The sequence below is a fragment of the Chiroxiphia lanceolata genome, chromosome 2 (assembly GCF_009829145.1).
Source record: "Chiroxiphia lanceolata isolate bChiLan1 chromosome 2, bChiLan1.pri, whole genome shotgun sequence".
NCBI classification, from domain to species: domain Eukaryota; kingdom Metazoa; phylum Chordata; class Aves; order Passeriformes; family Pipridae; genus Chiroxiphia; species Chiroxiphia lanceolata.
The window spans coordinates 91,449,030-91,465,437 of NC_045638.1; the positions used below are offsets into that span (position 1 = coordinate 91,449,030).

General features: G+C 46.4%; 1 protein-coding gene and 1 long non-coding RNA gene across 9 annotated transcripts in view; one reads left to right on the forward strand and one right to left on the reverse strand.

The window, feature by feature from the left end:
- The window catches only part of ZYX (zyxin), a 28,934-nt gene that overhangs the window by 8,054 nt on the left and 4,472 nt on the right, over nucleotides 1-16,408 (forward strand). For 2 of the 8 annotated variants that reach the window (XM_032680815.1, XM_032680811.1), the window contains 2 exons: nucleotides 11,899-12,159; nucleotides 15,791-15,990. In XM_032680815.1, coding sequence (XP_032536706.1) covers nucleotides 11,910-12,159; nucleotides 15,791-15,990 — 450 coding nt within the window. In that variant the 5' untranslated portion in view covers nucleotides 11,899-11,909. Of the gene's footprint in view, nucleotides 1-7,932; nucleotides 8,141-8,381; nucleotides 8,581-8,624; nucleotides 8,769-11,310; nucleotides 11,451-11,898; nucleotides 12,160-15,790; nucleotides 15,991-16,408 lie in introns of those variants that run through there. The other 6 variants (XM_032680808.1, XM_032680809.1, XM_032680814.1 and 3 more) reach the window with 6 other exon arrangements.
- On the reverse strand, nucleotides 6,799-8,718 carry LOC116783333. The gene is made up of 2 exons (XR_004355631.1): nucleotides 8,338-8,718; nucleotides 6,799-6,987 (listed from the first exon to the last, which is right to left on the reverse strand). It is a non-coding gene; the product is annotated as an uncharacterized LOC116783333 (long non-coding RNA).

Below are 16,408 nucleotides of genomic sequence, written 5' to 3' on the forward strand. Positions count from 1 at the left end.
ATGCAATTCAAGAGGTGGCTACTGGAATAATAATGTTTATTGTTGCACCACACTCTGTGGAGATACTATGTATCAATACTGTACTTAAGCAAAGGCTGTTAGCTTTTATCTGCTCTCATAGAAGGTTTGCTCTTCAGTTCTTTCTACCTTCCCAAAATTGTTTTTAATCTGCAGTAGGTAAGAGAACATTTATCATACTTTCATATTTACTACTTTTTCCTCAGTTTACTGTCAGCTGGGAGACAAGAGTTGAAATTATTGTAGATGAGGAGAGTTCTGGTCTTGTGGTCCCTTAAGTCACATAAATAATTGCTATGTTTAGGAGAGTGGCACCATGTAACCTGAAATTCTGTTCCTTGCTTGGAGGTGCAGGGATTTGGAGAATAACAATTTTCGAGTCAAAAGCAAACACAAATGGAGACTCTAGGACTCTGGTATAATCTGGTAAGACAGCAAAGCAGGATGCAGCATACTGTAGGTTTCTCATCAGTGTAGACTGAAAGACTAAATGAATTCTGAGTCTAATGAGGGAATCATTCCAGCCTAAAACCAAGCCAGGGGCCTGAGAATATGCAACATTAAAGAGTAAAAAAAGTCTACAATTTAGTGTCCCTCTAATTTTGACTGCAAGCTAAGGTCATTAAGCTGAATTTAGGTTTTTGGCACCAAAAGGCTGATATCTGTCTCTGATGTCTGGCAGTGATACCATCTGAGGAGTTAGAGACAATGAACAGCATCAACCAGACCAGACCTTCACCCATATTCTTCACAGATGAACTGTACCCTCTACCCTTTCCTGTCCCATTCCTCAAGAAAACATATTGCAGTATGTAGTCTAGCCCTGTGGAATGCCTCCTTTTGAAATCCAAGAGGGAATTGATACAGATAGTATCCCATATGTACATTTAAATGTGGACCTCTATGCAGATTTCCTCTTTCTTGGATCAGGACAAAATGGGAGTAATTTTACTGCATTGGAGAAATGCAGGCTGTCCAGTGTGTCCCAAAGCAAGTGGACAATTGGAACTAAGGCAGCTCCCTCCCTGTCAGGTTATTTCATCTGAGGTTGCACTGCTTGCCTGTACATTGATTGGATGTAATGTGTGGCTCTTGCAATGTCTCAAATCTGCCAAGCCGTTACACTAATCCACGTTATTTTCTAGTTTACTCCAAAAACATTTTCAAACAAATATTCCTTTTTTATCAAATCTCATTTTTGTTTTATATTCTTAAAATAGAAGCTTAATGACCACCTTGGGATGATACAGTTTTGGAAAGCATGGAAATAAAGGCCAAATAAACAGGAAATAAAAGGATTATTGGTGGTAAGACCCAGCAGTCCTTTTCATGGCATTGAACACTACATACCAAGGTGTTGGTAAGAAAGCTGTTGGTGGGAGGCCCAGGGAAAGCAACACTGATCTGGAGAAATAGCTTTGTAAATATCCCATTTATTTCTTTTGGCAACTAACACTATCTCTGAAACCATCAGTCACTCTGCAGAAAATGGTTTTATAGGGCTTTCCTCATAACCTGAGCCTATTTTCATTAGCAACCTGATGAGATTCTGCTGGCTTAGTTTCCAAACATCTTTCACTACCTGCTGCTCCCAACTTTTAGCCAGCACTGTCACAGGCATTACCTGGGCCTCAAGAATCCCAGGGAAGAAGTATATTTGCATATGAAGCCTGAACACAGATGACCTTCAGGCAGACTGCAACTGGCCAAATGCATATCTAAAGTGTTTTATATGGAAACTGAGTGGTCTGGATAAGGTTAAAGGTTCCAAATGACTTCTTTCATAAGCCATGGAAGCAAAGGGGCGGGAAGTTTGCCAAGTACCTCAGAGACATGGTCATCATATTGACCTTCATCAAGGCAACTGAAGAATGCCTTGGAAATGCATCTCCAGAAATGTACATGCAAGCTGAGTTTTTTAATCACAGAATCTTAGAATCATTATGGTGGGAAAAGACCTCTAAGATAATGTTATGTCCTGAGCCTTTGCCCAGGCATCTGCAACTGACAGGCAGGGATGGTTCACAGTTATGGGAGGAAAAGCACTTTGCATTGGTACAAAGTGGTGGGAGTCAACTGATCCAGAATTTAGGCTATGTCTCTATCATGCCAGCACACCTCTGGAGAACCCAGTGTGCAAATAGTCAATGACTTGGTAATACAAAGTGGAACACTTTTGAGGACCTCTCCTGTATTTTGAACAATAATGTGGCTACTTATCTCTCAGTGTCACTTAGACTAGCTACAAAAGCTGGCAAAGGTGGCCTATAATTGCTACTACCCTATCCTAAACAGTCAGTGCTTGATCACTTTGCTGCATACAGAATGAACTTAGCACAGATCTTCAGTAAGACCTGTCACACCCTTATATTTTCAACCTACTGAAAATCATACTCTGCTTGAAAACCAGCTCTCTCCTGTAAATTGTCACTTGTCACAGACTCCTAGCTGCCACTGAAAGGACAGTGGCTCCACTGCAAGTCCCTGCTAATTATCTTGACAATCCCATGAAACAAAGATTTTTGTCTGGTCTGTAGTTATTCTTTTATTCATACTGTCAGTAAATTAACTAGCAAAGGTACTAGTAGCCACATGTACTAAGCCTGGGAACTGCAGGAAACTTCATATAGCCCCACACCTTTTGCTTTTGGAAAGCAAGGAAAGCTGTACTCAAATGGTGTTTTGCTGTGCAGCTTGTGGGTAACATTTGGCCTGGGGTTTTTTCTTTTTCCCTTTTTTTTTTTTTGCAAGCAGACTGTTGGACCATATGCCTGTATTGTCTGTTTGGTTGGTTTGTTGCTTTGCTCCAGGCCTTGGTTCCATGATCATCTATACTGTGTACATACTAGGTTTTGCCAGGACTCTAATCTGGAGTTAACCAATTATTTGGTTTTATGAGAGGGTAGTTTGCTTCAGGATCCACACCCTATAGATAATGCAGGGTGTGCAGATAGGTGTGGACTATACCAGGCTTCATTCTTACTGACCAGAGCAATCTGCTTGTGCATGCCTAATGTACTCACAGGTCCAGCATGCCCTGACATATGCATGGCACCTCTTCATAGGCACCACAGAATTAGCAGTCTCCAAAGCCTGTCTCTGCTTATCTGGCTAGCCCAGTTCTTCTGCAGGAAAATAATAGCACTGGGATAGAAAGGGGCCATCTGTGGACTGGACTGATTAGGATCCTGTCCCAGGTTAATGTTACTGAGACTGTAGCTTGGCATCTCTGTCCCTCCAGTACCAAGCAGCTGCACCAGATCCTTCCCTCGGAAGCCACTACACAACTTCTATTGTATGACACAGGAGGACACTCAGTATGATATCAAGAGAGTTGAGAACCTGCTTTTGCCTCTCAGCTTTGTCACAGGGAGGATGCAGGGAAAGAACCCTTTTCCCAGGATGTGGCACCCTCCCCCCAACACATATACTGGAATTATTTCTGGGACTTTTTTTCAAAATCCCCTAGGATGCACAGTGAGCACCCAGGAGTACCTGTGTCTATTGATTACACTCATTTGTAGGAAGGAGCATGGCCTGTTTGTGCCATGCTTACAAGACCACATAATGGAGTGAAGACTTCTGCACGAGAGCATGGCACTCGGGTGGAAAGAGGCTTGCACTACACACAGGAACTCTTAAATTAGCAGGCTGACAGATGTGTTTCTTTGATAGTCACTTCTGACAAGCAGTAATATTTGCCGTAGAACATCCAAATATGTCACCACTTGTCTTGCTGGTGGCAATGGGTGGGGCACACAGTTGAGGAAATGGTAAGGGTGCCTTGGAATGTGGAAATGGCAGCTTTCCAAGCAGAATGGGCTCTGGCGGCCGTCTGTACTCAACCACACACATGGGCATGCCCCAGGAGCTATCTCGTAGTTTTCCAGAGTTGCAGAACAGGTCGTACAGCACCTGAGGGAAGAGATATCCACTGGGACAGCCTGCTTACATCCCTCATTCCTCGGGCACAGAGCCCAGCAGCAGTGAGCAGTAGGTGTGGGAGCACCGTGTGAGGGGAAGCCTGTCAGTGAGCAAGCCCCAGGAGCCATGGAATTGCAGGCCTGCTGCCATGCTGAGAAGCAGATAGAGGCAGCAGCTTGGCAGGAAATTTTGGTGGAAGAAGATAAGGAAACAGCAGTGGCGATTCATCTGGGAGCTGCACCTCCTGCTCAGAAGGCCCTACTATGGCTCTGTCTAGGAAAGATCTGCCAGCCTTGCTGGAAATGGAGATTCTTCCCTGGACAGACACCACCCAGTCCCCTGTTCTCCTGGGTGCCCGTCATGTCCTGGCATGACCAAGGTCATACCACAGAGATCCTCTGCTCCATCTTATTTGTATATGTCTGATTTGCCTCATTAAAAAAGCGTTTCACAGGTTTGGATTTTTTTTCTATTTACAGCTTTTGGCCTATTCTAGTGTTTTAGTCAGGGTAATCTAATTGTATGTGTGTGGGCGGAGCGGCCTTTTGAAGTATGTACATATGTGCATGTGTCCCATGCAATACCTTCACAGTGGGATTTGAGGGCCTTCAGTTGCAGAAATCACAGAGGCTCTCTGTAGCTACTAAACAGCTCCCCTTTCTTGGGGAGGGACACTTCTGATGTGTGCTTTGAAGAGAACCAGCAAGGACACACTAGATATATGTCCTGGGCTGGTCGTTCAGGGACTTCACAATTCGTGACCTTTGCAAATAGCATTCCTGACCGTGTGCCAATTTCACAGATGCAGGAAGATGACTAGGCTCATAAGGACTGCTGTCTCTTAAGGCTCTGCTGTCCCCAGCACAGCTCTCTGTGTTTGGCACATAGCTGTCAACACGCATCCTGCAAGGGGACTAAGGCACTCCAACTTGAAACTGCTGTTTGGTCAGGAGAAAGGCAGCTCCGCACACGTCATGGCCTCCATGAAGGGTGTGAGCAGCGGCCGTGGCAGGTGACAATCTATGCCAGATGTAGTCTTTCACACGGAGAACGCACTTGAGGGTGGGAGCAAGGAGCATGCCAGGAGAGGGACATGCTGTGGGAGCACAAGAGATCCTAGGAGACCTCTTACCAAGGTGCATTACATAGAATCATGGAATTGTTCAGGTTGGAAAAGAACTCTAAGTTCATTGAATCCAACTGAAATATCTGTTGGTCCATATGGATGCAGGCAATTTGCGGCAGGTGGTTCTGCCCTGGACAGTGCAGGCCTAACCTCATCTGTACCTCTCAGCCTGGGGACCAAAGCAGATCCATTACATATTCCTAACTCTTCCAGTAGGCCCAAACATAGCATTTAATACAGCACGGGGAAAGCTTATTAAGTGGTAACTTAGCAATAATCAGTAAAATGTGGTTAGACTAAACAGAAGTTATATGACTAAAGCATCAGAGATTTGACACAGATATAAGTCAGAACTTTTCACTGCTTAGGAAAAACATGGACTCCTGTATGGCATCACTAATTGTTAACTAACTCACGCTGAGAAAAAATGGCACTAATTGATCTGTTGATATGAATAGAAATTATACAGATGCAGACATTTTGCATTATTAATAACTAAAGCACCCTGTCCAGATTCCAGATTGCTTTCTTCTGACATTAAACATATATTTAACACAAAGATTCCCATCTGCAGCTACCTGAACCCTACCTGACTATCAGAACAGATTTTCTGCCCAATGAGTTTAATTCCCTGATAGTGTTCTGGCAAATAATCCTTCCTTTTGCATTGAAGGACTTATTTTTTCTTCTCTTACATCTATTTTTATTTTCATTTTATAGGCACCACTGCTAGCATACTCGTCATCCCAGTGTAGTATATGAATTTGCCACATCACTTCTGTGTGGCGTTATTCTTTATTTACTCTTTGCATTACATGACTGAATTACCAGTGAAGATTCTTTATACCTGTCTTCATTAAAACTTAGTCTCTCTGAGGTGAGTGCCTTGAACTCTAAGCATTTCTAAGCTTTGATTTGATAGCCAGTACTGGGGCTTGCATCCTGTCATTTGCCTCAAAGAAGCACCTAGCTAGAACTTTGTCTTCGAAATGCCTCCAACACCTGCTTTGTAGTGGGCTGTCACTTCACCCATTGTGTATAGTAGCAGTCGCATCACAATATAATCCAAATATTAGATTGCTTTTAGTCATGGTATGGGACAGACAAAGTGATTTATGCAGAGGACTGCTGCTAATTCCAGAAATAACAAGGTCTGGCACAAGCTAAGTATACCTGCTAATCCATCACTGTACCCAGACAGCTAAATGCCTCTTCAGGACTAATATTTTCCTTCAACTAATGAGAGTGACTACAACTGTGTACATCTTAGGGCTCTAATTTTCATTTACAGCGAAAAAACGTCTCCTCTTTCAAGCAAATAATTCCATGAAGGAAGGTTGCTAGCATGAGGAGATTCTAATTCTCTTCCTGGAGCAGTCAGAACTAACATAGGGAAGTCATCTTCATTTCTGATTACAAAACACAAACTTTAAGTCTACTATATGGCAAGCATGAAATCAGATTAGCTTCCCCCTGTGTACTGATATATTCTAATTTGAGAAGTCTACCTTTCACATGTGCAACCTGCAAAACACCTCTGTTTCGTATGTGTTTCATAGTGAGGAATTAACACAAAATGCCTAAGACGATCTGCTTTTCTTATTCCCACTTTGCTTTACCTGCCTTCATGAACTTTTAACATCACTGCATGGGTGAGACAATCAAACATGCAAGCATCTGGTTTTATGGGGATGTGACCAGAAAACATGAGAGCACAGATCTTTTTTTCATATTCACTCAGCACTTTTTTAATCTCAGTCTGAGACATTCTTTGTTTCCTCGGGAGTCAAGGCTAGCCCAGGGAACAGCAGCAGAGTTCTCTGACGTCAGGCTGATTGTGTAAAGGGTGCTGTGATGTTCCAGAATTTGGTTAGCAATTCCGCAATGAAATGTTTTTAGCTCTGCACTGACATCTTTACCTGAACGAGAGGGAAAAGGACTCACTGCACTAGAAAAGTGACAGTCTTAGAAGACCCAGCACAGAGATACCTTCCTTATCCTATATAATTACCTTGTGCATTAATCATGGGAGGTAACAGAGCTGATGCCATGCCTAGAAAAGCAGCAGTAACTCCAGGGTTATTTAGAACCCACAAAAGAGCTATATATGCCTAAGAAGTTCAGAGCTATATATCAATGGTTGCAGCTATGTGAGGAGTGAGATGCTCAGCATTCTTATGGGTGGCATTTTCATATGGTATGTAACACTGAAAAACCTCAGAGAGCCAAATTTTTCCAGCAGTATCATCTGGTTAAATAAAAAGATATAACCTCTTTGTACAAGCTTTATGTGTAAAATTAAAGACTTGTTTACACTGGATTTAAGCCTTGGATGAATCTCTTTGCCTAGCTCTCTAGTGTGAGCATTTTGCAATAGTGCAGACTGGGAGTCTCACTGGTGTGGTTTGTGGCTTACTCACCCACCTGCAAGTAAATTACCAGTACTGAAAGATACCTGTGTTGATAGGTAAGCCTTAGGAGCAGAAAAGCCACAAATCCTTTGAGCATTACCAAATACAGTAATTCTCCAGGGCATTTGCAACAGTAGGGCTATTAATCCCAATAAGACCAAATTCCAAAGTCCAAGTACAATGATTTCTCCCAGCACAGGAATTCTGTCTTTATTGGTGCTCCTCCTTCCTGAGAGGCTTTGAAGCAAGAAGCAGCAAAGGCTAGGGTTGAAAATTACATGTTCTGTTGTGCTGGGTCAGGTTGTCCCTGTTCTAGAGCGGGGCTGGAACCACAGCCAGCACTGGGATAAAAATAAAACCGATGTGCAGCACTGGCAATGCAACAAAGCAATTCCTGTGGATAGTATTTGATATAAACCAGCTTATAGCGTTTGCCTTGCAGCCAGTGTAAGGAGAACAAGTCGCTTTTCTGCACGGTGGAGTCATCTGATGTTTGCTTTAATTTCTGGCAGAATGAGGGAGCGTGAGTCAGATGCTCTCACAGCTGGCTTGGGCGAGGAAGAGGCCAGCAGGGACCCTGACTCACCAGAGCCGCCGCATTTCTTCCGAAAATCCAGCTCAGCGACTGGAAGTGAAATCACGGGCTGGGGGCAGCTCCAAGGTTAGGGAAAGCGGGAGGAGCAGGGCTCTGTGCGGGGGGCAGTCAGCGAGCCCAGCCCAGGGTCGGTGCCGAGGGTACCGGTGAGAAAACCCCGACAAACACGTCTCGCTCGCGTTCTCGGGCAGGCAGAGAACAGCCCCCTCCCCAGCCGGCACAGCCCGGGGCCACTGCCCCGGCAAGCCCCGTCCCCCCGTTACCTCATTGCCACATTCCCCAGCGAGTGAGCTCAGCTGTGTGCGCAGCCTCGCGCCTTTTATGGTCAAACAACTTTGCCTGGGCGAGGCTTTTTTCGCGAGTTGGGAGGAAGCGCTGGGGCTCAGCCTCTCCCCCGCCTCTCGGTGCTGTTGCCTCTCCTGGCGGGCGGGCCGGGGCAGCCGAGGAGCCCGGCCCCAGCCCCGAAAGCCCCAGCCCCGGGGGTGGCATTTCCTGCTCCCCCAGAGGTGAGTCTCTTCGCTTGGCTTAGCGACAAAGCTTTTGTTCTTTGCCCTGGGGTTGGCGCGGGGCGTGGAGGTGTGTGCGGGTTTCCTGCCGCTCCCGCCCTCGGACAGAGACCTTCGCTCTCGGTGGGGCTGATTTACGGTCGTGAGGACGTTTGCCCCTCCGCAGATAGAAGGTTCGCGTGTGTGGGGTGAGTTTTCTTCTCTCTCGGTGCAATGGAGGCGGCTCAGCGCTCCCGCACAGCCCCGGGAGCGGGGGAGAGGGAGGGGGTGCTGCCGGGCTTTACTCGGGACAAGCTCTCTTTTGTGTGCGCATGGATGAGCGAGACACCTCGGGAGCCTTTTTCCAGATGTGTTTGAGAGAGGAATCTGGGGCGCTTTGTGTATGAAATTTACTTAATTTACGACTTTCTATCTCTCTGGGAGTACCATGAGAAAGCGAAGACTCAAGTGCTTGCAAAGTCGTAGAACTTTCTAACGTTTTAAATATGTTTGCATAGCTTTTTGGAGTTTTTCCTCTCTTTTTTTCCTCCCTTGCAGAGGGAGGAGGCAAACCCAGCATCTGTGAGAGAAGTTTGTAACTCCGAATATCCCCCTCCCCCAGCCCGGTTGCTTTAAGACTCTACCTTGCAGCTTGCATAGCTGACTTTTCTCTCTTTGAAGCTTTGTAACTTTGGGGCAGGCTGGGAGAACTTTTTGTATGAAAATAAGCATAACTCCTAAATCCGTTGAATCTATTCTTAATACTCTTTTTTTCTTTTTTTTCTTCTTTTTTCTGTAGTTCTCCTTCTGACCCCCCTCAATTGGGAGGAAGTTGGGAAATAGGGGAAGTGCAGATGCGGTGTATGGAATCACGATGCTGGGCTGGCTTTTACAGGGGCTCCCAGCGTGGCTAGAGCCAAACTGCTTTTACCAACAGAGGTGAAAAATGGCTCTCAGGTCTCTGCTTCCTCAGATTCCTCCTGCTTTCACTACCTCAGGAAAGGAGCAGAGCTTTTGAAAGTGGTATCATGGGATCAAATAACTGAAAGCTCTCTGGGTGCATAAGAAGTGGCAGACCCACTATGGGACCTCCTGGGAGATGTCACTTGGTTTTGTCCTCCTACTTTTCCTTGCTGTCAGAGAGAAACAAAATGTATGAGGCAACTAGGTATCCAGACTGTGTCCTTTGAGGGCATCTTTCTTCTTAGCTCCACTTGAGTCATGTTAAATACTGTTACAGGAGGTAGAAAAATCTCTCCCCTTGGGGAAAATGTGAGGATGAGAAGGATTTGAGATTAGGTCTCTTGGCGGCACATTCCCTCTCCCATAGCTTTCACAATCTGCGCCACAGGACTTGCATGAGCCGTGTGTTTTTGCAAAGGCTTAGATGGCATTGGCAGCACCCCAAGGTTGGGAGGGTGACTCTGCAAGGCCAGCCTTTCTCAGGCGGTTTGGTCTGTGTGGGGGTGGACTGATAAACAGAAATAAGGATGAGCAGGGGCAGCTGCTGGATGGAGACAGCCCTGAGCAGAAAAGGGCCTTAAGTGCAACATAGCATATCGGGAAATGGGCTTCTTTGGGTTAAGGGAGATAGCAGCTGCTGGTAGCAAAGCAGCCAATGTCCCAAAACTTTTTGTGAAGCAGCCAATGTCCCAAAACTGTATGTTGACCAGCTCCGGTATGGATCATGGTTAGAAGTGACATTGTCACTGTAGTGTTCTGCTCATAATGCTGTCAAATCTGGTAGGACTACTGTTCCACCATGTGGCTCACTACACCATAGTGAAATAGTCGAGCACGAGGCAGAAGTCTCTAAAGAAAAGCTGGAGGTCTTTTTAATAGCTTCTGTAGCTTGGCTGGAAGCTGTAGAATGGAGAGAGTTGGTCAGTCCCTTCTGACTTGCAAGTCTGCTTGACCCCTACAAGTTTGAGGGATTGAGGACAGACCTTGCTAATTACTCTTCAGCCTTGTCCCTTTCCTCGTGCTGGATCAAATGGGAGATGCTCAGCACAGCTTTTTGGCTAGTGCTTACTGTTTCAGCCTCTTTCTCCCCTTGAAAAGCCCAGAAGAGTTTGTCCAAGCATATGCAACTCATTAGCCCTTCACAAAGGGAAGGAAAAGTGCAGCAGCATGGACGTTGTGTTTGTGTTGTCACATGCTTGTGACCTGGAGAAGCTGTGACAGGTTACTATATCGTGCCACACTGCACTGAGTCGTGGGAGTGCCTAGAATGGGGCACGAAGGTCTTATCAGCAGCCAGGGGTAATCGGGGGTGGGCGGATGTTTGTGGCACCAGGGCTGTCTGTCCCAGCAGCTGTTATTGTCCGAGAGAAGCCGGCAGTGTGGAGGGGCACTGATTTGGACATGCCAACGTGAAATGCTGGCACGGAGCCCCTGTGCTGACGGCAGCCCTATTGTGCTGGGGTGTTAGGAGAGCTATAGGCATGCCAGGCTTTACAACAAACCGTCTGGCTCCATGGAGGCTTCTCGCACGAGTGAGGTTGTTGGCCTGGGGGAATCCTGGAGATACGCCTTTTCTCAAGAGACCTGAGGTTCCCCCACAGCCGGCTCGGTACGAGTATCCTCCGGCTGCTCGAGCCGAGGGAGAGGGGCAGGTTCACAAGCCCCCAGGAGGCCGGGCCGAGGGGAGCCCCGGCTGCGGGGGGCTACCCGCGCCCCTGGCAGCCCAAAGGGGCGGGCGGGGGGCGGTGGCGCCGAGGCGGCATCCGGGGAGCGCTTCCTGGCGGAGGCGGAGCGGGCGGCGGAGCCGCGGCCAGCCCGGCCGTGGGCAGGGAGCAGGGGTAGCGGGGGTTCTGCCTGGGGGGTGTGACACCGAGGAGAGCCTCACCTGCCCCGTCGTTCTGCCTCCGCCGGCATGGAGGGGCCTGGAGGTAAAGGGTGGGGGGTGCCGGGGCTTGGAGTGGGGGCTGGGGGAGCGTTGCTGGGACTGTCACAGGCTGAGGTCGAGGGGAGCTGTCTGGCGTTACTGAGTAAAGGGGAAGAGGAAATGCTGACTCCAGTTCTGGGGGCACCCCTTGGGGTGCGGGGGATCACCATGATCGCCTTCGGCGTGTGAGGCTCTGGTGCAGCAGAGATCTATGTTTCTCTGTGTCCAGAACCCCTTTGTGGTTAATGCCATCCTGAGTTGAAGTGGTGAAGTATGATGGCTCATTCAAGCTGTCTGCAGTTTCTGTTCCTCCTTTTTCCTCTGGCACCTCACCCTCTGGCCTGACTTAAATTCCTGTATCCCTCTGTTTCACATTCACATCCTCTCTATTAAGTTCCACTCTGGCTCAAGGATGACTTCATGTGGGTTTCCTCTGTCTTCTCTCCTGCCAGGTGCTGAGAAGATGGCCTCCCCAGGTGCCCCAGGGACCCGCATGACGTCCACAGTCAGCATCAACATTTCTACGCCCTCCTTCTACAACCCACAGAAGAAATTTGCACCCGTGGTTGCCCCTAAACCCAAGGTGAACCCCTTCAAGTCTGGGGGAGCATCAGAGTCATCGCTGCCACCGCCTCCTGGACCTGGTGCCCAGCGTGCTCAGATAGGGAAGGTGGGGGAGGTTCCATCAGCATCTATGTCCCTGCTGGCAGAAGGTAGGTGAGGGCTGGCATGGCAGATGTGAATATGCATTTCTAAATTCTCAAGGTGTGAGGTCTGTGACTGGGCTAAACACGACAACAGGGGCATAACTGCTATAAATGATGGATATTCTTGCTGTAGAGGCTGGCAGATTCCAGTCTCAGATATCCAGAATGAGATAAATGGATTAGAAAGGCTTCTCCAAGTACGTAGTATCTTCGTTAGGAAAGGAGGTGGGAAGGCAGTCCTGCATTGCACTAATGCTGGAGGAACGCAATGGATTTTTCGCAGTATTCCCTGGGTGCATAGTTGTGTAATTGCAGTCAGTTTCTGGCCAGCATATCTGAGAGCAAGTGTGTTGCAGAGAAGTTGACCCTGATAGTGATGAATCATGCTGTTGTCCTTCTTCATGATTGGTTCCAGCTCAAGTTGGTTATCTCTGACTGTGGAGATCCTTCTTGTGGACCCTACAATTGCCATCTTTTCTTCTGGAGAAGAGGAGGGAGAAATATTTGCCTGAAAAAATGATGGCAGTGATCATAAACAGGAAGTGAGACTTAGAGTTTGTATGTCTTGTACAGTTTTGTACTATTCCTAGTGGTTTGGGTTGGGTGTGTTTTCCTGTGTAGAGTGACTTCTTGATTCACTGTGGTTTTCTTTTTTCTTTCTTTCTTTCTTTTTTTATGTGTTTTTTTTTTATTTCCTGTGGTGGTGGCATGGGTTTTTTTTGTGTGTGTCATGTGTTGTTGCTTGTTTGGTTTTGTGTCCTCTAAGAAGCACGATTGTGTGGTTCTGTAGTTGGAACTAATCAGCATAGGGCCATCAGAAATTTCCTTGAGGACCCCTTGCTAATGCTTGATGCTGCACGTTACTCCAAGGTTCTACCAAGTCAAGGGTACATCTCAGTCAGGACACACATATTCAGATAATACTGGTTTAAATTTCTTTCCCTGTTTAGCATAGACTGTGCAACACTAATATTTTTTAGGTTAGCATGCTGAGTTAGTGGGCAGCTGACCTGATGGTAGGAAGGCTGTTCCTGTGCTTAGAGGAGAGAAATTAAGCCATTTTTTTCCATGTCTCAAGTCACAAGGGCATGCTGGTGCTTTTGTCTCCTAAAATTGCACCAGCTAACTCTGGTGATCTATTTCTTGTATGTTGTTGGCTGGAATCTTGTATCTGTGGAAACCAAGGTCCCATCTTAGGCTTTATGGTCTTCTGCTATAGTTGTGTGGATTAGGGATGTGTCTGTCAGAAGGTCTCAAACTGACACAAATACATTACATGAAGTACTAAAGTAGACAGATTGATGTTAAATTTTTCAGTGTACAGTGTGAGTGGAACACTGGGTGTTGTTTGCTCTGCTTCTCTGTTCCTTAAAATGTGTATTGTGAATGAACTAGACAGAAAGATTAGCTAAAGAACCATTTGTCACAGACTGCTGTGTCATCATCATTTGAGAGCTGCCAGCAAGACATCTGAAGTACAGATGAACCACCAAAACTCAGTCATGAGAGAAATGCATCTGATTTGACTCTTTTCTGCCTTTCTCATACACTCCCCAAACAAAATGTAGTATAATATAAAGCCATAGCAATTGGTCTCTTTGTCTTAAATGACAGGATGGCTAAATTAGTATTGCTGTAGGAATGTTATATTTAGTATTGATTATTCTATAAAACTGGTATAACAACTTTATGGGCAGCTTCTTTTTTTCCATAAATAATTAATAAAACAGGCTTTTAGCATATCTGAAACAATGTGACAACAGATCAGGGCTTTGTTTCTGTAATATTCTTTGATTTCAATAAACCAAAAGGTAAGCATGTACAAACTGCACCCCAAACTGTAATTTCAAAGAAAAATTACTAACACAGTATCACTCCTTCCCCCCAATAGAATTTCTGTGGCACAAGAAGGCTTGGAAGAAGTGTTGCATACCAGGGCAGTTTATGCATTCCACAGGCTAATAAGATTTTGGCTTTCATTTTCTGAAAGGGCAGTATCGTCTCCCTTAGCTTACCGATCAGTCCTTATAAAGCCTGTTGACAACAGCTGGATATGAAGATGAGACAATTCGATTACTGCTGTTAGAAGTTGCACTCGGAGTAGCTGGAATGAAAACCTTGGTCTTTTACCCTCCTGCTGGTTGGGGATAGCTAGGAAGAGAGGTGGGTGTCCAGAAGAAGGGATGTGGAAGTTACACCTCCTTCTCTTTGGTGTTCTTGCTGCATGGTTGATAAGAGGACAACTTTACCCATACATGGTGAAGGGAAGAGGATTCACATTTCTTTGACTCTGTTGTAGTAGAAAATGTCTGGTTTTGCCTGTTCCTCATCTTTGGCAAATTGGAAACAATGGGGTTTTCTTCTAGGAGACTGAAGTCCTCTGGAGCTTTTTCAGCCTGCTTTAAAAGGTTCTGGAAAATTTCTCGTGTCCTAATATGCACTGGGTGTGAGGACATCTTGGCCTCCAAAAGGAGAGCTGTTTTCATCCCCCAGAAAAACAAAGAAGTTTCAAAGATTCTTCATATGCTTAATGGGCAGTTGGTGCAACTTGGTTTTTTTCCCCCCACACTTGTTTCTTATATGCTTACTGCCCTGCTGTGAGGTGCCAGCTAATTTTCCTGTAAAAACACAGGCTCTTCAGGATCCTGGGTTGTCCACTGGCACTCTGTCTTTGCTACTCTGTATCCAGTAACCTGAGCAAGTTACTGGCAAGAAAAGCATATGCTGTGGACCAGCAACTGAGACAAGGAGTGGGAAAGGACATAGTGAGATGTGTTTACCAAATATACGATAACTATTCTCAATGACTAATAGCAACAGCTGTTGAGGAAAGATTACATGATTGTGAAAAGCTTTGTACAAGGTGGAAACCAGCCTGTGGAGTTCACTTGTCCTTGGTGGGTGCTAGGATCCCCTGGGTACAGCAGAACTAGTGTGTACTTACAGCTCAGAGCGCCAGTGGCATCCTGGGCTGCATCAGAAGACCAGCAGGTCAAGGGAGGTGATTCTGCCCCTCAAGTCTACTCTTGTGAGACTCCACCTGGAATGTTGCGTCCAGCTCTGGGATCCTCAGCCCAAGGAAGACATGAACCTTTTAGAGTGGATTCTGGGGAGGACCACAAAGATAATCAGAGGGCAGGAGCACCTCTCCTACGAAGACAGGCTAAGAGATCTGGAGTTGTTGAGCATGGAGAAGAGAAGATTGGGTAGACCTCATTGCAGCCTTCTAGTACCTAAAGAGGCCTTATAAAAAGGAGGAACTTTTTATCCTGGCAGATAGTTACAGAACAAGGAGCAATGGTTTTAAACTGAAACAGGGCAGGTTTAGATTAGATTAGATATTAAGAAGAAATTCTTTACTCAGAGGATGATAAAGCACTGGAACAGGTTGCCCAGAGAAGTTGTGGATGCCCCATCTGTGAATGTCCACACTGGATGGGGCTCTGACCAACCTGATCTAGTGAGTGGCATCTCTGCCCATGACAAGGGGGTTGGAAATAGATATTCTTTAAGGTCCCTTCTAACACAAACTGTTCTATGACTCTGTGACTCTACTTGCTGCAATACCTTTAAGAACCCTCCTGGCTTGGAGTAAGAAATGATACAAACTTTTATTCTCATTCTTTCTTCCCCATAGACTTGCCACTACCACCTCCTCCTCCACCTGGAGAGGAGACAAGTTTCTCCTCAAACTGTGCGTTTCCACCACCCCCGCCACCCTTTGAAGAACCTTTTCCACCAGCCCCAGAAGAAGCTTTTCCTTCTCCTCCTTCTCCTCCTCCTCCTCCTCCACCAATGTTTGATGAAGGACCTGTGAGCATGGTACCTGCCCCACAGGTGAGTGAGGTTCAAAGGAAGTATGGTTTCTGTGATGCTCTGTCAGTTGTGACAGCTTCTTGCTACTCTCTGACCTCAGCAGCAGGAAGCCCTGAGATCTGGGAAAGCTGAAAATGCTACCACCCCATGGACCAGCATAGATTAGGGTCAGCTGTCTGGGCTGCAGCTCTGCAGATGAAGGACCTAGGGTTCCCGGTGGACAGTGAATTGAATGTGAGCCAGCAATGCGTCCTTGTGGCAATAAAGGCCAACTGCACTCCGGGCTGCACTTGTGAGAAAAGGGCAAGGACTGTGATTATTCCTCCCTTCTGTGCTAGTGAGGCTGCATCTTGGAGGACTGCATCCATTGGGTCTCTTTGGTATAACTCCAGTGGAATACTGAAGGAGATGCAATCCAGTAGACGGTCGTAGCAGTCAT